This window comes from Rhyacophila brunnea, unplaced genomic scaffold, assembly GCF_057557595.1.
Source record: "Rhyacophila brunnea isolate RB1 unplaced genomic scaffold, BYU_Rbru_1.0 scaffold_16, whole genome shotgun sequence".
Taxonomy (NCBI): Eukaryota; Metazoa; Arthropoda; class Insecta; order Trichoptera; family Rhyacophilidae; genus Rhyacophila; species Rhyacophila brunnea.
The window spans coordinates 16,922,500-16,946,575 of NW_028232816.1; the positions used below are offsets into that span (position 1 = coordinate 16,922,500).

The 24,076-nt window shown below is 33.5% G+C and overlaps 2 protein-coding genes across 4 annotated transcripts in view; one reads left to right on the forward strand and one right to left on the reverse strand.

The window, feature by feature from the left end:
* Window positions 1-16,574, reverse strand: part of Pngl (N-glycanase Pngl) — a 20,985-nt gene extending 4,411 nt beyond the window's left edge. The window contains exons 1-7 of one of the 2 annotated variants that reach the window (XM_085943411.1): window positions 16,554-16,574; window positions 13,803-13,884; window positions 10,502-10,661; window positions 7,123-7,304; window positions 6,609-6,791; window positions 4,960-5,282; window positions 3,480-3,760 (exon numbers count right to left, since the gene is read on the reverse strand). In XM_085943411.1, the coding sequence (XP_085799537.1) occupies window positions 3,480-3,760; window positions 4,960-5,282; window positions 6,609-6,791; window positions 7,123-7,304; window positions 10,502-10,661; window positions 13,803-13,862 (1,189 nt within the window). In that variant the 5' untranslated portion in view covers window positions 13,863-13,884; window positions 16,554-16,574. Of the gene's footprint in view, window positions 1-3,479; window positions 3,761-4,959; window positions 5,283-6,608; window positions 6,792-7,122; window positions 7,305-10,501; window positions 10,662-13,802; window positions 13,885-14,155; window positions 14,531-16,553 lie in introns of those variants that run through there. The other variant, XM_085943410.1, reaches the window with a different exon arrangement.
* The window catches only part of LOC147074480 (deoxyribonuclease TATDN1), a 14,613-nt gene continuing 6,612 nt past the window's right edge, over window positions 16,076-24,076 (forward strand). Inside the window, exons 1-2 of one of the 2 annotated variants that reach the window (XM_085943413.1) lie at window positions 16,076-16,263; window positions 16,339-16,518. In XM_085943413.1, the coding sequence (XP_085799539.1) occupies window positions 16,365-16,518 (154 nt within the window). In that variant the 5' untranslated portion in view covers window positions 16,076-16,263; window positions 16,339-16,364. The remainder of the gene's footprint in view (window positions 16,264-16,338; window positions 16,519-24,076) is intronic. The other variant, XM_085943412.1, reaches the window with a different exon arrangement.

Genomic DNA, 24,076 nt, shown 5'->3' on the forward strand with positions numbered 1-24,076 from the left:
ACACTCCTTAAATGTTGTAGATAATCTATTTATATAATTTGAAGCCTTATTATCCTTTATAGTTATTTTAAACATTTGATGACTGCATAAAGTATTTTTGTTACATAAAATAGTATTCTTTTAAACCTCTCGCTCTAATGTTTTAGAATATAGTCATATTTCGGTAAATAACTGTGCAGTGGTGTTAAGATTTTTTACATTTATTAATTTTTAAACGCATTTATGAAACCATTAGCATAATTTATTACGAGATAATTTTTGTAAAATATTCACGATAAAAAATTATATTGATAATCTCTGTGATCCCAAATTTGACAAGAATTAGGCATTTTATTATTCAAAAAATCGGCAAGATTAACACATTTGAAGATGATTCTAAAGATACTTATTATAAGCTATGTCTTTGACCATTCAAGTGTGATAAACATCTTATGAATAATGATTGCTTTATAATAATTATTGACCTAAAAATAAGGTAGTGTTCTTTTGAAATACGCCATTTCTTTTGTCATTCCCTAGTGGTTAAGCTACAACATACGGCCGTAGCCATAAATTGACAAACTATAATTAAAGTAGGGAGTAAAATTATGTTAACTCTTTTACTCCCAGCTGATTTAGCCTAGCATATGCGAAAACTCCCAAGCGTTTTTTGACAACAAATCGTCGATTTAGTTTTTTTTAAATAACTAATTCTACACATGTTTTAAAAATTTGAAACTTTTTTTGTGTGTTCTCAATGGTGTATAAAGCAATAATAAGTAATAATATTGATAGTTTACATCAATAAAACAAAAGAAAAAAATAATGTATCAATATTTATTTAGAAATGAACGGATAAAACTATGTTTGAACAACAAAACAAGTGTGACAACATTTTTTTATTTATAATTGATATATCAAATTTTATAATATAATCTATCCTTATGTAGTAACAGAAAAAAAAATAAACATATTATTATTTCTCTATGAAATAGAATTTTTATAAAGTAATCAAAAAAAATCGTATAGTGTCAAGGTATTCAAGAATATTATTCAATTCACGAAATCGCAAGAGAATTCGATACAGTATCGACGACTAACTGATATGGAATGAAGTAATTTCAAAAAATAAGTCTCAAAGCACTAAATCATTTATAATAATATTTATATTCATGTATTTTTTCACCATCTTACCAAAAATACAGTGGCATCCATTGTTAGTTCAAAAATTACAAATTTCATTTTGTAATGTGATATATGAATCATAAAACAACTAAAAGAAATATCAGAATTTAAAATGTGTCATAAAAATAATGTTTTATTATTTTTATGACCCTCTTTGGTCTCAAGTTCGACAGCAGAGCAATTATGACTTGTGAGTTATTAGGGTATGGCATAATTATAAACAATGCCGACACTAAAATAAATGTTACTCACAATCAACACACAGTGAATATAATGCTTCGTCTACATGAACGAAATATGAAGGGAAATAATTTGGAATAAATCGTAAATTTGGTTCCAAACTTTCGGCCGATGGATCGGCCCAGATGGAGTTTTCGCATAGGTATGGTGGGCCGAAATATCGGCCCCGTGGGAGTAAAAGGGTTAACGCGCGTGTTTTGAACATGTACCTAACCGAATTTTTTTTTATTTTTTTTTAAATGGTACATGTTCAAACATGCGCGTCAATATCATTTTACTCCCTACTTCAATTATAGTTTGTCAATTTATGGTTACGGCCGTATGTTGTAGGTTAACCACTGGGGAATGACAAAAGAAATGGCGTATTTCAAAAAAACACTACTTTATTCTTAGGTCAATAATTATTATAAAGCAATCATTATTCATAAGATGTTTATCACACTTGAATGGTCAAAGACATACTGTCGTATGCATGAGATTCCCAAAAACCTTATAGGCTATATACTGCACGTTTGTATGCATGAGTACAAAACGTAATTAGCTGTTAAGTGACGTAACGAATGTGACATATCATGTGTCATGGTGTTCGTATTATAAAATTTCATTCCCCGATAAATAATTCAAAATTTTGAAATTGTAAATGTGTCTGAAAGTGTGGTGCGAACGGTACCATATAAATTTAATAATTATACATGAATAATTATTATGAACTTTAAATAATTTATCAGCTATTTTATCACATGTATTTTATAATTATTCTACTGTACGAAAGGTTGTATTGCCAGTAAACTTTTCCATTTGGTGGCAACACTGAATACATTTGGTGGCAATACTGAATATAATTATGACTAACATCACTTTAATTATTGAGATGTCAAAAGAGAATAAGAATAAATGACAGAAAATGCAAATGATTTAAGACAATAATATGTAATGATCTCTGTATAATATTATCATTTATACCAATCACCGTATGATACTATTGATGTTTCCAGTGTATTTGAGAGTTGTGCCTTGTTTATTACAGTTATCTTACAATAATTAACTAGGTAGGTAGGTGGTACCTTAATATTTTGAAGAACGCAGAATGCTTACAATTGTATATTTTAATGCCAGATACAGCAGTAGATACATATTTTTGCGGTGGTTTAGCGGAGATATTTTATCGTAATCTTACGTAAGTCCATCTTATGTCTCCATGAGAAATATTGCAAGCGAAATAGGTACGAGGCATTTTATCGTTACCTACTATCTAGATTATAGACTAGGGATCAAAATTATACGTATTTTGTAAATAGCACGACTAGGAACTGTTTTTAAAGTTCGCAAATGTTTTACAGAATCTACAAAACGAATAAGGGCCTCAACCAAATGTTTGTTGCAATGAATGCAAAATTAAAATGACATTTGAAAGTGACAGCTGAGGCAGCCATTTTTAATGGCGCGTGACGTCAGATCGCTTACGTCACAAAGAGTGTTATAAGCTATTCGATGGAAAATCGGTTAAATAGCTTATAAAGAATTTGGGAATCTCATACATACGGCCCATAGCTTATAATAAATATCTTTAGAATCATCTTCAAATGTGTTAATCTTGCCGATTTTTTGAATAATAAAATGCCTAATTCTTGTCAAATTTGGGACCACAGAGATTATCAATATATTTTTTTATCGTGAATATTTTACAAAAATTATCTCGTAATAAATTATACTGATGGTTTTATAAATGCGTTTAAAAATTAATAAATGTAAAAAATCTTAACACCACTGCACAGTTATGTACCGAAATATGATTATATTCTAAAACATTAGAGCGAGAGGTTTAAAAGAATACTATTTTATGTAACAAAAATACTTTATGCAGTCATCAAATGTTTAAAATAACTATAAAGGATAATAAGGCTTCAAAATTATATAAATAGATTATCTACAACGTTTAAGGAGTGTCCAGGATCATGGTTTGAAAATACAATAAAAACTCAATTTTGACCTACGACGAGCACGTGGGCCGTTAACTGTATGTCATAGAATTTGCGTAATTACTATTTTTCTTATGATAAATGTTTCTTACAAACCTGCTCTCGCCAAGTAAACCATTTTCCAATCGTGCTCATTTTTCCGTATTACATCTTTTACTTCATATACTCCGTTTTCCCAAGATTTTTTGGTTTCAATAATACTTCCATCGGGAAGAGCTACTGTATACGCGTCCGATGCAGTTTTATATCTAATAGATAGCTTTTCATGTTCATTGAATGTCCAAGTATGCGGCTGCCAATCCTCGGTTTCGTGGCGTTTCAGTCGCCAGTTGAGTGATCCAGATTTACGTCCAAATTTTTCTGCATCTCCTGCTTTCCTAAAATGAACAATATTATTAATCAATCTGAATGCCGCACTTATTTGTCAACCTAAACTTTTTAGTGTTGAAGAAAATAAAAGAAATTTAAAAAAATTAAAAATTTATGAAGGTCCATAGACTCTGTTGGATCGGGATATATATAAAGGATGGACAATACATCATCATAGAAGGGCTTAACATCGACAATACCAGAGGGATGGTGACACATCAGGAGATCTTGATTCCAGTAACTGGATGGAGTAGAAATGAATCTTCAGATGAGAAGGGAGATGGTGAAAAACAATGTCGGAGGACATCTAGTTGTAGCGTCATTGTTAAGACGACGACAAAACAAAACCATAAAATAAAAATTAAATTAAAAAAACAAGGAATGTTTTCATTTCATTATTCAGTGTGCTTTCATGGTTCACGGATTCAAGTTCCATGGCTGGGCCAAATTTACATGCTGTTTCTCAATCAACATGTGTTATATTCTCCTACCCAATAAGTGGAGTGAATGGCTAACAACCAATCGTATCTCCACACTGGAGTGGAAATAATAATTTAATTTTTGTCTTGTTTATTAATAAATTTATGATTTCCATTTTCCTTTTCTCATTTCTTTGGAATATTCCTAAACCTCAATAATTAGGGTTGAGACATGAGCTTTATAAGATAGTAGATAGACAGCGCTGTGTGCCCACTGGAAGTTCTATGATTTTTGATGGCCAGAAGGAATAATTAATTTATTTTCTCTCATGAAAGTCCCCCTGCGATCAGATATTTTTACTATCAAAATTAAGTTTCTATAAATAATGACCTGTGTCCATATTATAAAATCCTTCATTATAGCCATCATATCAATAATTATAATATGATATTATAGTGACAATGAGTAAAATGATTATTTCAAATCCTACATTATAACTAAAACCAGCAAGCAAATAAAAAAAGCTTATCAAAATAAACGTGCAGTGTTTATAAATTTACACTTAATCATTTGTGAACAACTCATGACGATGATAGTTATCTGAATGAGAAGACAGCATCCACAGGGGATAAACAAATGATTTGCAACAGATACACGACAAAAAGTTCATTGATATACCTCTGAAGCGTGATGGTTTAAATTTATTTATATGCTCTCATCATGGTGTATACAATCTCATAATATTACGTCTTAATGATTCCGTGAATTAAAAATTAAATAAAAATACCTTTCAGTCATCAATTCTACTAATTCTTCGCATAGACGTTTCCTTATATAGTTTATCCTAGCTTGTGGAAGAGTGGCCCATCTTATCTCTCTTAAATTTAAGACAGTGCGAATCAGTTCATCTTCCGTGCATCTGTTTCTTCGAGATAAAATTGATTTATGGTCACTGGTGTATCTCCAGGTTACATCTTGTACATCATCCTTAGAGTAAGCCATGACATACTCCAACTTTTTGCCCCAGCCAGTCTCATAAGTTAGGGGTGAGTCGATTATATTTTCACATGGATCACAATGCAGCCATTTTTTCAGACTGAATGAATAAACCTGTCAAAACACAATAACATTATTTTTTCTTTTATGGTGTTTATGGTCATACTTTAAAAGGCAACATTACTTGTATTGAAACGTGGCAGTATTGGTTATAGCCAATATAGTTATTATGTAGTATTAGATGTAATATTTGTGGGTGCCCTATCAGATCTAGCAGTGATGAAGGGTAGAGGTAGGCTCTCAAGATCCGACAGTAATGGTAGATATATACTTTGTCAGTCATACTTATTTGTTTTCATTGACTGTGTTGGTTAGTTTTTAAAATTCAATTAAACCCTGCCTGACCAAACCATAATAGATTAAAAATATTCTTCTCTCTATAAAATATCTAAAATATGCAATGACATATTAAATGGACAACTCACTTCATACCGGCGCGCACGAGAAATTGTGCATGAAAGTCATTCACAGATGTATAGGTAGATGTCACGTGACCATATGACGTATCCATTTCCATTATGCGATACAAGCTTAGAGAATTTATAGTAATATAACCTTTATTGTAATGGCGTATTAGTGTCATGACTCATTGCGTTAGAAACAGATTCTCGGAGATTAGACGCAAGTGAGCCCAGCGCATCACAGGCGACTGTCCAATGGTATCTGTCATTCAATTGCATTGAATAAACATTATCTTAAAATGGCATTTTATAAATAATAAATAATACTAACACATGAAAAGTGATATCCCATCTTTCTTGGAGTGTTTTAGTAGATTTTTTTACAATTTTTAACTAGGCACATTGGCATTTTGTAACACAATAATAGCGGTGGAGTCGAAACCTGACAGTCAGAAATTTTATATGGGCAGACCCAGCGGTGTCGCCAGACCGCTTGCAAGCAGAATGTTCATTTGAGCGTAGGATACCGATATTAAAATATGAATTTCGCCATCCGGCAGACCCGACAGAAAGTGAGTGTCATTTTATTTTCTAGATGCTTCGTCCATATTAATGTCATTGAAAATATGTATATATATATAATTTTAGATATTTTATCTATAATGATTTGGTTTAGGCAGGGTTTATTGAATTTAAAAAATTAACAAAGACCATCTACAATTATTTGTATTCTTAGTTCAGTGAAAACAAATAAGTGGTGTATGACTGTCAAAGTGTGTAGTACGTTTCACGGATCTTCAGTCTACCTCTACCCTTTGCCACTGAGATCCAGTAATGAATTGGTTGGTGCCTAAATTTGGGATTTAGAGAGGAAATGGGTTTGTTAAAAACATCAAATGGAAATAAGTAGGGCACAGCTCCAAAACCAGACAATTGCATTTAGTTTTAATGGATACTGAAGTAAAATGTGTATATTTACTTCGGTCCAAACATGATCTGTTGTATCCACGACAAATCGGGCATCATAGTTAAGTGCACGGCATAACAATGTGAAACAATTGGCCCACTCTCCACACCGGCCGCGTCTTGTTTGCAAAAGTTTTCCCGGATCATTGTAGCGTGGAAATAATGTCTCAGCTGTGCACTGAGAACATTTAAAAACCTGCAAACGAATGAGTAATTGTATTAGGTCTACTGAAAGAGAAATATTTACTATCATTTATAATCATATTTCATTGTTGTGTTGTGCAAACGGATGCTTAATTAATAAAACCGGCCAACGAGCTAGTACGGCTAAAAACAATCCAAAAACAACCAGGGCTAGATAACAAGACTTATTGCGATAAATAAAAAAAAAATTTAATATTGAGCACACGTAACAAAGGTGAATCTTTTCGTTTCGCTTTCCATTTTCATAATCTTCAACATTTTGTCGAATTGTGAGAAAACTCACTTAACTGAGCAAAATAAGATTAAAAAAATGTTTCTCCTACCTCAACTCTTATCCTGTCTTCCGAGGAGCTTTTCACTTTCAAATTGTGGGAATAATTTGTGGAATTATTGCAGGTCTTGCATGGAGGGTTGTCAACCCATTGGAAGAAACTGTTTTTGAACCAATCCAGTAATTCAATAAGCACGGCATCGTCAAAACACATTTCTTTCATGTCTTTATTTCCTAATACAGAAAAATACATGCATAAAGAACTAACATTATAAAAAAATAATCATAAGTGATGTTATGAGACTTCAGTCTGGTAATCTTATTTAAAAAAAAAAAAAAAACACTTTCAAACAATTAGGGCAGTGATGGTGAGCCTATGGCACGCGAGATGATTATGCATGGCACACGAATGTTTCATTTTGAAGAGAAAAGAAATTACTATATATTATATATAAAAAAAATAATGACGACATAGACATGTGTATTTTCTTCGGTTTTTCGATGCGCAAACGGAAACGACGAAATCATGCATAAATGACAAATCGCATTGTATAAAAAATAGCAGGCAAATCCTGTTCAAGAATAATCATTACGTTTAATGTAAATTGTAAATAGTATACAATTGCATAGGTCGGTTCCTAGGATCGGCAATTAAAAATAAAAATATTCAATCAACAAACCTTATGAAATTATTAATTATCGACATTCATTCAAATAATAACTGCTTGTTATTTTGCCTCAAACATATCTCTAAAAATGGAAAACCGTTCAGTGGTGGAGAATATAATATGAAAGAAGAGTGGTTTAAATGCTTCCACGATATCTTTGAGAATTTTGAAAACAAGGAAAAGATATTCAAATAATAAAAGTTATGCATTCGGCTAGAAATACGGTGAAAGGTAGAATATCAAGAACTCAATTGTACCTACTGTTTAAACTTTTTTAATGGACTTCTTAAAAACCGTTTTTTTAGAAAACTTATTATTAAATTATTAAAAACTGCTTGGCACGTCAGACAGTCGAAAAATATTATTTGGGAAATTTTGGCACGCGTACGTAAAAAGGTTCGCAATCCCTGAACAAGGGTGTTGTTTTGCTTGTCTTGAGTCGAATTCAAAATAAATTTCTTCGAATGAATCACGGATAGACCCATCGATTAAAAAAATTAAAAAGATATGCATCAACTAATCAAAATAAGTTCTTAAATTTGTTTGTCATAATTTACATACTATAATAAAGTGATCAATAAATGAGTAGTAGAATGTTTGATTCGGAGGCTATGGGTTACGGATTGAAATTCCATCTGGCATATACACAAAATGTTTTTAAATGTATTTGAGCTAGAGTCGCGATTCACAACCGTTTCAAAGTCATGCTACACTTTTCAAATTATAAAATTTTTGTGGCATACTGACGAAGGTCCATAGATGCTGCAGATGCGGAACAGCCCCAAAAATAATCGATAGTGCAATGTAATATGCATTTATTGTGCAATTGAGTGGTTAATTCTTTAAAATTTATATCTGTAGTGTCCAAGATCAAGGTAACACAACGCAATTGTATGTACAGGCGGACCTCGACTTACGAACGTTCGACTTTCGCACAATTCGCTATTTCGCACATTTCAAAAAAAATCGTTTTTTTTAAAACGTCGCGCTGGCCGTGGGGTTATGATATCCCCTTCTCGCTCGCTCACAAGCAAGTGCATTTCTTGCGTCACTTGCATCCTGCTCGCACCCGTCACTTTGCTTGTGAGTAAAGTTAGCTAGGATAGGTGGCTTGCGCAGAAGCGCGTGCGGGCGTGTCATGTTGTGCGTTTTGCTAATTTTCTTCATTTGAAATATTTCACCCTAAAAATTTATAAACGAGTGAGAAACGGAAAAAACTGCAGTGTTGATACGAACAAAAAGAAATCAAGGACTTATAAACTTCACATGACGTTCTGATTGCGGTGAATCTTTTGCTTCAATCGGACGTTCGTATGATACAAACAGGTCTACTACGATATGTTCAATTTTGAAAAATAAAAATAAAATTAAGGAATACGTTCAAAATTGTGGAAATATATTATCTTTAAAGGTTGTTTCTAAAGGACACGGCATAGTTATGGATGAAATGGAAAAATATTTGTCATCATGGATCGACGACCAACATCAAAAAGATGTCCCTCTGAATATTTCAATTATTCAAGCGAAGGCTCTTAGTTTGTACAAAGATTGGAAGGCTAGAAAAAGAAGATTCTAACACGATTTTTCAAGCAAGTAACAGTTGGTTTATATTAAATTCACTGGAAAATCGGCTGATGCGGATAAAGATGCTGCAAAAGAATTTATTTCCTCATTATCCAAAATTATTGAAGATGGAGAATATTCCTCTAGCCAAATATTTAATGTAGATGACACAGGTTTATTTTGGAAAAAAATGCCTAGTCGTACATTCTTATCTAAGGAAGAATCAGTTGCCCCAGGGCATAAACCTTCTAAAAACCGATTGACATTGCTTCTTGGTGGAAACTTGGCTGGTGATTTAAAATTGATGCCAATGTTAATTTATCAACCAGAAAATCCCAGAGCATTGAAAGGGAAGGATAAAGAATTGCTTACAGTAATCAAATAAAAAAGCCTGGGTTTACTGCGTTAATATTAAAAGATTGGTTCACTTTACATTTCGTGCCAGCAGTTAAGCAATATTGTAAAGTTAATGATTTACCATTTAAAATATTTTATTTAAAATAAGAAAAAGAAGAGTGGCAAAGAGTTAACTCTTGATAACTTTTTAAGGGAAACACCCGCAAACCCCACTTAAACATGTCTTTTAAACATCTTATATTTATTTGATAAATAAATATTTCAAAATACACACAATTAAATTTTTTTACTTCCCTCTACTTTCGAACATTCAACATTCGCACACCTTTTCAGGAACCAATTATGTGCGAAAGTCGAGGTCCTCCTGTATAAGTTTTTGTTGTTGTTTACACCCGTTACAACAAAGAAAAACATAGTCAGTTTAAGAGAAACATTCTTGAAAAGGTGAAAAAACACATTGACATAATATATAATATGCTCCAAACCAATTTGTATGATTTTTTAAAAATGTACAAATACCTGCAATATAGGTATTCCTTTTTTTATCAGTCCTTTCAAATACATAAAAAATCACTACTGTATGTGCAATTATTGCTATCAACTATGCGTTGATTTTGATACGTGAAACGGAAGGCTTTCAAGTAACATCCACAGGGAATATACGGCAGGGTTACAGGATACTGGCATGACCTGAGAAGACACAATAAAATTGACGACTGACTCGGAGATCAGCAGATGTGGTCCACCTAAGAAGTGGACACGGATTAAGAAGACGTATCATCTAGGATGGGTGTTGTCAACCTGAAAAAGAAGTCCCAAGCGAGAAGATAAATTACAACTGACCCTTTTTGATATGCTCTTGAACCTCTCTCATTCTATTCATAGCTTTGACTTGCAGTGTTGTCAACGGAATGCATTTCTTTGCAGAAGCTTGGAGGCTTGCATTTTCATATTTCATGACATTCATAAAATGATCATTAATACTATGAAGGAATGTATTTTGCTGAAAAAGAAAAATACACGTGAAAAAGGAAAATTAAGATCAAAGATGTTGAAGAATAACCTGTCTACTTATATACAGAGAATTTATATAACATGAACAGACCCATTCCACATCTGCTAAATTCAGATATATAAGCATTTTAAAATTATAAGCCTTACTACAACACACATATTTTTGTATTAGAAATTTTAAGAAAACTATGTTCCTCAAAATATCACTAATTTTAACCACTACAAAATTTGGCATCTAGTATACCTACAGAATATACATACATTATTATAAAGTCGAACAGAAAAATGGATACATTTTTCAGAAACAGTTATAATATGTAGACATCTGACAGAACTCTGTAAGAATCATCCTTCTTGCAATAGGCGGCCACAGACGTACAGTTTTCGTAACAGGTTGAACATGCCAGTTAATACGTAATGGCGGCCATACAGTTATCTTCGGTAGATAATCTGCTGCGTCCATAGACGGACAGTTTTCGACCTGCCAGATGTGTGCCAGGTTCAAACTGCCAGCAACCCCCCACTCCCGTGTTTTTGTAAAACTGTTGGAATTTCAACTCACCGAAAGTTCTCGGGTGACGTTAGATGTTGGTAACTTAACACGTTGATCGCCATGGGGGTCACCGGTGACCGGCATTGGATTACGTTCAGGGGGCCATGGGGGTCACCGGTGACTGGCAAAGAAGACCTGCCTTAGAGTTATTCTACAGCGCCGGCGGGCACGCGAGCAGTGCATTTTTCGATACGCGGTGACCGGCATGGCCCTTCTGTATATTACTGCCACTTGGCCTGAAAATATGTCTTCCCAGTCACAAAATATAGGCTCACTAATGTAAAGAATGTACATAATGAAAAAAAAAGTTTTCCTTTTAAATTGTAAATGTGTTTTTGTTGATATAAAAATAAAAATTAAATAGATTATAAAAAATATGTAAATAATAAAAAAATAGAATAAAAAAATGATTATAAGGTATCTATATGTATATTTCCAGTTTATGTGTATCCAGGTATTATACTACCCAATTTGAAAACTTTTATTCCGTGTTTGTGCCTTTTCTGTTTATTATACTATCTAAATCTAAATATAATTCGACCGCGAAATGGCACCATGCTCTCGTCAACACATATGGACAGGTGACCGGCGAAGTGGCCGGCCCAGCGCAATAGAATAAATTAACTTGTTGGCGCCGCGACGGACACATGTGGCCGGCACATCATAAAAACCAATATTTACGTAAAAAAATCATCAAAATGAAAAAAAACATTATATTCTTTCATTACCTATCAAATAAAACCTTAGAGACAAATAATCATTTTTTAACTATTTTATGTAAAACTAGTTGGCGATCAATGTGTTAAAGTAGAATATACCGCGCGATACAACTGCGGCTGGTGTTGCTTGTTATAAAATACAAATTCATTTATTATTAAAAATGTAATAATATTATGTACGCGGAAATCGCAAATATTATATTTTATTTATTTTTACGAGAATAAAACAAAGTTATAGTTATTTATGTAAACATATTATTTTATACAATATAATATAAATGTTAAAATTTTAGAGAGCATTATTAATTAAGTTATTGTGAAAATATAGACTAATAACTCAGTACTCAAATTTTATTTATTGTATGTAGTGAATATTACAAATTATTAATTTAAGACGTTCACAACATAAATTAATATACCTAATTGTGAATGACAATGTCGGTAAATCGAAATAAAATTTAAGTATGTATATATTTTAATAATATCATAGTACTTAATTAATTATTATACTGATGATTGATGTAAATATAATTTTGTGGCATGTTTAAATTTATTGTATATAAAATCAATACCTTTATAAATATTACCGTTTTCTAAAAATATGACCAAATAGATAATTAATACTGTCCATTAAAGGGAATAATTTATTCAAAAGAAAAGATTATATTTTATATTTACACGAATGTGTATAATATTGTTTCAGTGAATTGATAAAATACACAATCCACTAGCGAAATCATGATTTATTTTACCAACGTCATAGGTGTGTATTTTATGTCAATTTGTTTCTAATAAAAACAATAATTATAACCATAATAAATTCAAAGTAAAATTATTCGTGTATCAATATCGTGCAAGTATACCCTACCTAAAACCAATTTAAACACCCTGTGTAATATCTCCGCGAACCTAACCTCCATAGTTTTTGACACTTGCTCTATGGGCACGTCTGTTGACAGTTCGACAGATTTAAATGGGGTAGTTAAACTGATCTGTGGTGTGTAACGTACAGTTATTGTGAGTGCCATGTTCAACCTGCTACGAAAACTGTACGTCTGTGGCCGCCTAATGTAGATATAGTTAAGATTAAAGAAGTACACACCATATTATGTATTTAGCAATCCTATAAAACATGTTATTTTCTTTAATTTTAAATTAAAGTACTTTTATAACAATAAAATTGATGTATATAAATGAACGCAGTTTGGATGGATATTGACCCTTATTACAATGCTGAAAGATTTCGTTTTTCAAGAATAAAAATTTATGGAATAATTCTGGAAGACCTATTTATGATTACCTAATTATATACAAGGTAAACTTGATCAGGACTAAAATTTTGTAGTCATTTTATTTTTCACACACTTTGATGACTGTAAGAGTAAAATTCATCTAGGATAGTTAGTTCTATTCACCACCAAGGTGACAATAATTAGAAAGTGAAGCGGGTATAATAAGGCTAGTGAACAAATTATTAGTTTTAGAATTTCAGATTTATTTGTTAACACGTACACATATTTTGTGCTCCTAAATAATTGCCAGGGCTTCACTGAGTTCTGGCATTACTGCTACAAGCTTAAAAACAGTTATATAGGTATGTATGACATCACCGGTAGAGGCAGTCCGCTGTGGGCCTCGCTACTGTTAACACGCACTTACAAGTTGTCCTGCATTGCAACTCATACATTGATAAATTAACATTCAATATAATCAAAAGATATCAAGTAGGTATCTACACGCGATTCAATGGTGACCTATTATCAAAACTGATCCCGCATATGCACCATTATTGTAGTTTTTTTTGCTGCATTCTTATTATGGTACTATGATCTTTAATTAGGAATATTTATTTACTCACGACACTTTCGGTTGGAAATGAAGAAGAGCATGATGCTATGCTGTTATCTATTGCCGTCATATTGGACTTCACAAATATATGGCTGCAAAAATGAAGGGGGTTACGTACATACTTATTACATACATATCGATTTTATCATAATATTCCTGTCAGAATTTGTCAACATTACACTTAGGTATACCTACTTAAGTAATACAATGAGTTGTAAATAATACTAATTAGTAATAGAAACCATGAGTATTAATTTAGGTCAATTGATTTAAAAAAATATATTTAATTACATTGAAAGGTTTTTTTTTTTTAAATATAACAACTATTTTCGGAAAGTATAACGTAAAATTCAATAAAAATACCTGACAGAGATGTTCTAGAGGGAACGATGACGATTATAATAAGTAAAACATTTAGTCGTCCTTATCAGCAGATGATAGTGGTTGGCTATTTTGTACGCTTGTTTTTAGATGGTATTAAGTTCATAGTAATATGTGGTGTAGAATGACGTTTGAAGTTTGGCAAGTATGGTTTTGAAACGTCAAAATAAATAATTAGGGTGGCAATCATTTTTGAAACATAATAATTATGAAATTACCAATTTTCGGGTTATAAGCTATTGTTTTATGGGTTTATTGACACCTTGACAATATATATTATCAAAAAGTATAAATTAAAGTACAAAATGCCATACTATTAAAAGTATACCGACTTTGATTTTCAAGGAAAAAAACTCTGAGACTCTTATCTATGGACTAGACCATAGACTAATATACTATATCTAGATTTACGTTTATTATCTATGATCTAGGCAATATTTGAATATTAGTATATTGGACTAGATGACGTCTTTCTTTCATTTTTGACAGCTCCATTGCTTAATTAAAATTTCTAAAAAAGAAATCTGTGATATTCTCTTGTCGGACAACATCTATGGACAGGGACTATAAAAATATACGAAAAAAAGTTAGATGCTTTTTATTGGTTCTCCGTCATCGTAATCTGTCAGTCGCCATTTTGAATTTTAGCTATCTTTTTGTCATCGAATTATAGCACGCGGTTCAAGCCATTATAGTATTTCGGCAAAAATTATAGGACGTGTAGAAAATGAAAGTTTTTTGTTTGTCACATAAACATAACGGAGAATTCGAGATATTCCGATGCCTGCTTAATTATAACACCTCTTACGACCGAAAAATGCTAACACCGGCCGCCGTCATTAACTGTCACGTTAGTTCAGCGTTGCAATGTCTACTGTAATTTCAGTAGATCTACTGATATTTCTTCATTTCACAAAATTCCCACCAGCCGGGAAAAAAACTAGCCATCTTTGAAAACTTGGGAATCTGCGGCCCGCGGCGAAATTTTTTTCCTAAAACAGAAATCTACTGATATTTTGTCGAATCTACTGAATTTTTTTTACACATTCTACTGAAATTAAAAATTTTGACTTGGCAACACTGCGTTAGTTTTAGTTAGTTAAAGTAGGTATCAGTGTTGCCATATTTTGAAAGTGGTACAGAGCCTCCAAAATTATAGTATTTGGGGATAAAATATAGTACGCGTTGTCATCTGTTGAAAATGAAAATTTTCCCAATTTTTCATAGTCGGCTTGTTTTTTTTAGGAGATGTATTTCGCCGCGGGCCGCAGGTTCCCAATTTTTCATGGTCGGCTCGTTTTTTAGTTTTTTTTAGGAAAAATATTTCGCCGCGGGCCGCAGATTTCCAAATTTTCGAAGACCACTCGATTGCGAAATGGCAAATGCTAAATTATAGTACTTTTATATTAAATTATAGTACGATATTCAAAATTATAGTATTTTGGGCGTACTATACCTATTTTATATCGTACATAGTACGCGGACCAAAATTATAGTACAAATACTATAATTATAGTACGGTTGGCAACACTGGTAGGTATAAAGCGCAAAACCACGTCCATAGACTAATATCGCACACTGAGATCTTATATTATTTATATTATACGCCGTCCCTCGCTTCACGTTATTACCATTTGCTGTGATTGAAGTACGAACATTTTACGGAACTTTAAACATCGCAATATACCTAGATAACTTTTAAAAGCAATGGGGAATATTCGCACAATTAAATAGACTGTTTTCATAAAGTGCCGACAGCATTTATTTAATTGTGGTATATTTGATGTACCTACTATACTTTTTTAATAGTACTCGGACGAAAATGTACCTTTTTGAATAGTACGCGAACCAAAATGTACTATAATTATAGTTCGGTTGGCAACACTGCGCTCACTGACAGATGACAGCGGCCGGTGGCGGAGAACCAGTAAAAAGACCCAAAAGTTGTCCCATAACTTAAACTGTTTTCAATGCGTTTCTCAGTATACAGTGCATGTTCAGATTTTACAACTATATAGGTTATAATCCATCTTATGAGTGTTAAACAGCTTGTAAAAATGGCTAAAACCATGAGATTTATCGGTAAAAAAGTAATCAATAACACTAAAATTAATATATTTCTATAAGTGAACACTATACTGATAACATTTTATTTCGGATAACAGATATTGGTGCTAACATTACTGATGATATGTATAAAGGCTTGTATAATGGATCTCAAAAGCATGAATCTGACCTGATGTCTGTCTTAAAGAGATGCTGGGACGGTGGAATGGATAAAATGATTATTACAGCTGGTAATTTGGCCGACGTTGAAGCTGCTTTGAAAATGACTGAGTTGGATGGTAAAGAACTATTTTATTATAATATATGTACTTACTGAATCTATACCATTTGTACACCTTCAACGTCTCAGTTAGAGCACACATTTTGAAGTGGCACTGACAATCAATGGCGGCTCTAGCACTTTTCTGATGGCTGGGTTAGACCATTGCTGACTCAAGTAGAAAGCCGATACATTCACAACGAGAGGTCGTACCTTATCCACCCCTCCCGTTGTTGTCTGTTGATGACCTGTCATTGTTCTATAGAGTGCTCATACTGACGCGTCTGTCGTGTTCACACAGGGAATGGTTTATTTGGATAGATGAGTTACATGATAAATAATACACTAGCATTAACACACCTTCTACAAATCTAATGCATAGATCAATGCTACATATTTTTTGGAAATCGATATTACCACCGGTTTTTGTGTGAAGGACTAGTCTGACTTTGACAGCTGATGAATAACAGGATGTATATTATTTATAAATAACACTGATAGTTCATATATTTGATTTGAGTTTTTTTATAATTCAATTTGAAACGAGAAAGGGCGAATCAATATTTCAAGCAATCTGGGATCTGATTTTGACAGCTGAACAGTGGACCACTCGTTGCTTGTGCCAAAAGATATGCTCAGGCTTTATTAATCTAAAGATGGCACTGGTTAGACGCAATCCTATAGGACACAGTGAATCGGCAAATACAAAAAAGGGTGATGGTATGTTCTCTCATTATTAATACTCACACTATTACACTAATTAGCTGGCCATATACGTACAGTTTTAGTAGCAGGTTAAACCTGGCACAGACAATAACTGTACAAAAACTGTACGTTAGTGGGCACACCACAGATCAGTGTAACTACCTCATTTAAATCTGTCGAACTGTCAACAGACGTGCCCATATACGTACAGTTATTGTCTGTGGCAGAGCAAGTGTCAAAAACTATGGAGGTTAAGTTCTCGGAGATAATACACAGGGGTAGTGTTTAAATTAGTTTTAAGTAGGGTATACGTGAACGATATTGCTAACGAATAATTTTACTTTGAATTAATTATGATTATAATTGTTTTCATTAGAAACAAATTGACATAAAATACACACCAATGATGTTGGTAAAATAAATCATGATTTCGCTAGTGGATTGTGTATTTTATCGATTCACCGAAACAATATTATACACATTCGTGTAAATATAAAATATGAACTATAATCTTTTCTTTTCAATAAATTATTCCCTTTAATGCAGCGATTTCCAAACTGGGGGGCGCGCCTCCCTGGGGAGGCGCGAAAAGTTTAACACAATAATCGCCACAGGTTTGCAGTTTGTAGGAAAACAAAAACCTTTGTTCAATTTTGGTTGAATCGAACTGAAGAATAATATAATACTTTGTCAAGAAAAGTAATGCGTGTAGGTACTGCTACCATTCGTAACATCATATTTATGCGAAACGGAATTTTCTACATTAGATACAATGAAGTCCATATATCGAGCCCGTTTAATAGAAAAAAAGTACTTTGTGTAAAAATGTATTTAATGAAATAAAGGGGGGGGGGGGGGGGGGCGCCAAGATTAGATCGTTTTAAAAGGGAGACGTAGTAACGTAAAGTTTGGAAACCACTGCTTTAATGGACAGTATTAATTATCTATTTGGTCATATTTTTGGAATACGGTAATATTTATATATATATGTAGGGGTCATTACCCTACCATCTGCACGAGTCAATTTATAATTACAAGTACCTTGTAACTTAATATGGTGAAACAGCAAAACAAGCGATTTATGTGAATAAACCAATTTTTAACAGAAAGCTAATTTAGCAAAATAATTATATTTAAATAATTATTTATAATTTACAAAACACATGATATGCACAAAATTGTTTATATGAAAATCAATCTTGCTAATTATTAAAACTGCTTAATTGACTAAAAATTAAATTCAATTATTTATAATTTACCAATAATCGTGATTATCAAAAATATCCAAATAGTGTATGCAGCATTTTCTATTGTATCGAATCTGTATAAAACACTCAATTACATGACATCAATAGGTCAGTCAGTTATCAAAGATTTAACCATAAGGTTTATCGTTGCGCTTTGCCCGATCGACTTCGATTTGCGAGTCGGTCGGGCCATGCTGTTTATCGTGTTCAACTATAACGCCATTCCCGCGCTCAGCCAACGCGTTCAACTATAACGCAGTTCCGCGAACCTTTGACACGACAATGGCCATCATCATCAGATCAGCCTCAGCCAAACTCACCATGGAAGAAGACACATCATCTGGACACATACAGACATCGACAACTACAACACACCAGGATCTACTACAGTGCACGCTAATGGCACTACCAATTCCTTGGTTCGATGACAGCTTCCACGATTTCGACAGTCCGTCTTCATCATCAGAGGCCAGCCACAATAATCCAATCAGATTCTGCCCACTTCAGAGTCCTAACACGTCGAACGAGACACCGGACCATGCAGACCACCAACCCACCAAGGATTCGCATCCTTGCACTCATCAGCCACATTCATCCAACCGCCAGCGCAGCCAAATCACCGGAGCACCGTCGACCTCGCAGCAAATCAGGCGGAGGCAGTTCCGGTGCAGCCAGCAGCTGACCAGTGCATCACAGGCGTCACGACGGAGGACACCAAGCAACCCGCTTTGGCCATCGTCATCCGCCAGATGCATCCAGACGACACGTTAACTCCACTCCGCTCAGGCAAGCTCAAGGTTTTCCTACACACATTCATATATAGGTACACACCACGAAATTAGCATCTCTAGTTACACTTAGAAGCAGCAAACCCTTGACTTCTGTCACTAAGACATTCTTACTCGAAGGATCTATTCTTAACACTAGATAGATTCCTGACTATGTGTAATTGTCTTAGGCCACCTTTGATACTCCAACTTTAGACTTCTCAAAACTCAACCAACCATTTTTCAACTCTTCGTAGTTTCAATAACGCACTTTTGAACTACCACTGTACCCTGTTACGTACATACAGACTATATGTACTAACAGGGCAGCTTCTAAGCTCGTCCGAAGGCACACGCGAAATGCCATCGACAGCTTATATCTCTCTTAGCCCTGTGGACCCACTCACAAGCTAAGTTACCATTTCCACACTTCTGCACACATTGCAAGTCGGAAACGCCAGAAGAATTCATCTTACGAGCAGCCGAATGACATATTCCCTCGTACTTAATGTTTTCTGATGGCCAGCAAACAAAAAACCTTGGTTGAACTTACAAGTCTAACTACATTGGACACTCTATCAAATAATTCAAGTCACAACCCCAGCTTCTGCATTATAACTTAATGCTATTTTCATACTACCTACGTTATGTCAATCACTTTTACAAATCTCAATAAAAGTACATACATCGGTATCACAAATATCAAGGAAAATCTAAGCGAGCCTGATGAGTTACAATTTCAAAACATGAAAACGAAGCAATTCGACACCTGCAAAGAAATACAGTTACGAAACAACTGAATCAAACCAGTGCGAGTATCATGTTTCACAACATTCAAACCTGAACTACATCAAGCATCTCAAATGACAAATATTATTTTCGAAATTATGATTGTAAGCACAATTTAACATACAGGCAATGTTAATGTGCTAAGCAATGAACAAGAGACGCACTCTCAGCAAAAATACTACTCTGCATTGTCAGTACAGTCTGATCCACGAAACGCGAGCGCTCTACTGAGTAAAGACAACACACGACCAGATCTTCACATCAAGCCATCACCATCAGCCAGTCAACACCCACTTCAACATCTTCCTGTATCGCAATCCTCCACTCGGATTACTGGAAAGGGGGTCCTGTAGGGGTCATTACCCTACCATCTGCACGAGTCAATTTATAATTACAAGTACCTTGTAACATAATATGGTGAAACAGCAAAACAAGCGATTTATGTGAATAAACCAATTTTTAACAGAAAGCTAATTTAGCAAAATAATTATATTTAAATAATTATTTATAATTTACAAAACACATGATATGCACAAAATTGTTTATATGAAAATCAATCTTGCTAATTATTAAAACTGCTTAATTGACTAAAAATTAAATTCAATTATTTATAATTTACCAATAATCGTGATTATCAAAAATATCCAAATAGTGTATGCAGCATTTTCTATTGTATCGAATCTGTATAAAACACTCAATTACATGACATCAATAGGTCAGTCAGTTATCAAAGATTTAACCATAAGGTTTATCGTTGCGCTTTGCCCGATCGACTTCGCAATTTCTCATAACGCACACACGTGCTTTAATTCTGCTAAATTATAATCTGTAAACTTACCTGTAATAATTAAATTGATATTTATTTGGAAGGAGATAATAAAACCAGGGTTCATTTCATTCTTATTATTGGAGTCAACCTACCCTGCCTGTTCCTTATTCCATCTCACTTCCTCATATATAAATCCAGCTATCATTGTTGCGTCCTTTTACAGAACCCACAGTATAGCGTCCATCTGAAAGACTTGATTTTTCGTAAATTTGAACAAAGTATATTCTTTTTGTCATCCATCTGACGACCGTGAGGTATTTAAATTTTTGAAAAACGTTTATATAAAAATATACGAAAATAAAAAACTACCTTTCAATGACCCGCTTATCGGAACTCCTTTCATATTAATACATTGGGGGGTCCTTCATATATTTTTTCATAGTGGGTAGCATGTCGTGCGTCCCACTTGTATATTTAGTTTGATTGTCCCAACAATCGGACGTCTTGCGATGTTGCCACTATTTCTCTACGTTTTTGTTTAATAGATTTAATGGGTATGTAGATAGGTTGTTATTGAATGTTAAAGCGTTCTGGGAAGAGTGCTATGATCATGGCGCGTTATTATGAGTTTTCGGAGAGAGAAAAATTGGAATGGTACTCTTTATTATGGTTAGTGATATGAGATATATTATGACGTATTGTTATGTAGGTACTTTCCAACCTTTTTCAGTTCATTCTCCCGCCTCAATTTTCATCCGTCTTTGCTGGAATACTTATTTTTAGGTCTCGTAGATCTTGATATTTTCTATATAGTACGTGGCAGTATCGAAGGATGGAGGTAGGCTGTAAGATTCGACATAAATTGTGTGCACTAAACTTTGTCAGTCATACGTATTTGTTTTCATTGAAATAAGACTAGAGATTGGTTGGTTTGTTTTTAAAATTCAATTAAACCCTGCGAAAACCAAGCCATAATAGATAATAGTCAATAAATACTAGTAAGTATATCTATAAAATATCTAAAATTATGCAATTAAGTCATACATAACTTTGAACATTTTATAGATATAATAATATTTTTTTATCTATTATAATTTGGTTTAGGAAGGGCTTCATTAATTTTAACTAACATTAATTTTAACAATTAACCAACAGTATGTGTAATATGTATTCTGAATCCAACGAAAACAAATAAGTATGAATGAAAAAGTGTACACAATTTTGTCGTATCGTCCAAAATATACCAAAACTATTTTGGTTTGGTTTAGGCAGGGTTTAATAAATTTTTTAAATTTACCAACACCATCTGTAAATTGTAGTCTTGGTTCAATAAAAACAAATACGTGTGACTAACAAAGTTTAATGTGGATTATTTATGGCAGGTCTTAACAGCCTACCTCCACACTTCGCTGCTGGAAGGTGGTAATTAAGTTTCATAATTCTCTGATTCCATTTACTGTGATAAGTAAAACTATACTTTACGGATCGATAAAATTGTATAAGCAAAGAGAAAGGGGCATAATTTAATATAAAATTGATAGCATAACATTCTTATAAGTACATCTGAATAAACACAAAAAAACTAGATATATATTTATTTTATATAATGTCATTGTCCAGGATCTATCCGATGCTGGGTGAAAGAAAAATAGTCATAAGCAACAAAATTATTTTTAATAAATTCATATTATAATAACTGTTATAGTATTATAGTTACTACGAGGGTGGGTCAATAATTCCTTAGAAAAAAGCATTAAAACAGGTTTTATTTTTGTATTTTTTTTTTATTTCTCAACATAATTTCCTTGGAGCTCAATACACTTGGTTAGACGTTTCTCAATTTTTTTTAAACCGTCAGAAAAATAAGTTTTCGGAAGTTCCTCAAAATAAGCATTTGTCCGATCGATGACTTCTTCATTTGAAAAAAAACGTTGTCCACTTAGCCATTTTTTTAAGTTTGGGAAAAGGAAAAAGTCACTGGGGGTTAAATCTGGCGAATACGGTGGGTGGTCGACCAATTCGAACTTCAATTCTTCAATTTTAGCCATTGATCGTAAACATGTGTGAACACGGGCATTGTCCTGATGAAAGAGGATTTTTTTCCTGTTTAAATGAGGCCGTTAAATTGTGTAACTATTTGAAGTACATATTGGGTGCCTATTATTTTTATCAACTAATGTTTCTACTAAATACCAACCTAACTTCATTTAGGTATAGTTATTATTTAAAGTACGAGGGTGGGTCAATAAGTCCTTAGAAAAGCCGACAAGTGGCGCGACTAGTACTGTAAGCGGTTTGTTTTCATGCAGCGGCACTACCGATTCAGTATGCTGCGAAGTTTCAATCAGATTGGTCGGGTTGTTGTGTGTTTCTCGTACATTAAAAAAAAAAAATTGCTTGTGGAAAATGGAAAAATGGAAAATGGAGAAAATTGAGTTTAGAGCTGTTATTAAACATTTTAATATAAAAGGGTTAACAGCAAAGGAAATAAAAAATGAGTTGGATTTAGTTCACGGCATATCTGCTCCTTCACTTGCAACTATTTGTAACTGGTTAAATGAATTTAAACGTGGTCGTACATCAACAAAGGATGAACCACGCTCAGGACGTCCTGTAGAGGTGACTACACCAGAAATGATCAATAAAATCCACGATATGGTATTAAGTGACCGAAGATTAAAGTTGAGTGAGATAATTGAGGTTACAGGGATCTCAAAAGGTAGCGTCATTTCTATTTTACATGACAAATTGGGCATGAAAAATATTTCTGCAAGATGGGTGCCGCGTTTGCTCACAGTCGACAATAAACGCAATAGGGTGGTGGCCTCTAAAGCCCTGTTGTCGCTCATGCAACGCAATCCGGATGAATTTTTTCGTCGCTTTGTGACTGTAGATGAAACATGGATACACCACTATACTCCCGAGATGAAAGAACAGTCAAAGCAGTGGATTGCGAAGACAAACCATGTCCAAAGAAGGCGAAAACCGTAAAATCAGCTGGTAAGGTTATGGCTACTGTATTTTGGGATGCACGTGAAATTATTTTCGTTGACTATTTGGAAAAAGGAAAAACAATAATGGGGGATTATTATGCATCTTTATTGGACCAGCTAAAAAACGAAATTGAAGAAAAACGGCCTCATTTAAACAGGAAAAAAATCCTCTTTCATCAGGACAATGCCCAAGTTCGAATTGGTCGACCACCCACCGTATTCGCCAGATCCCCCAGTGACTTTTTCCTTTTCCCAAACTTAAAAAAATGGCTAAGTGGACAACGTTTTTTTTCAAATGAAGAAGTCA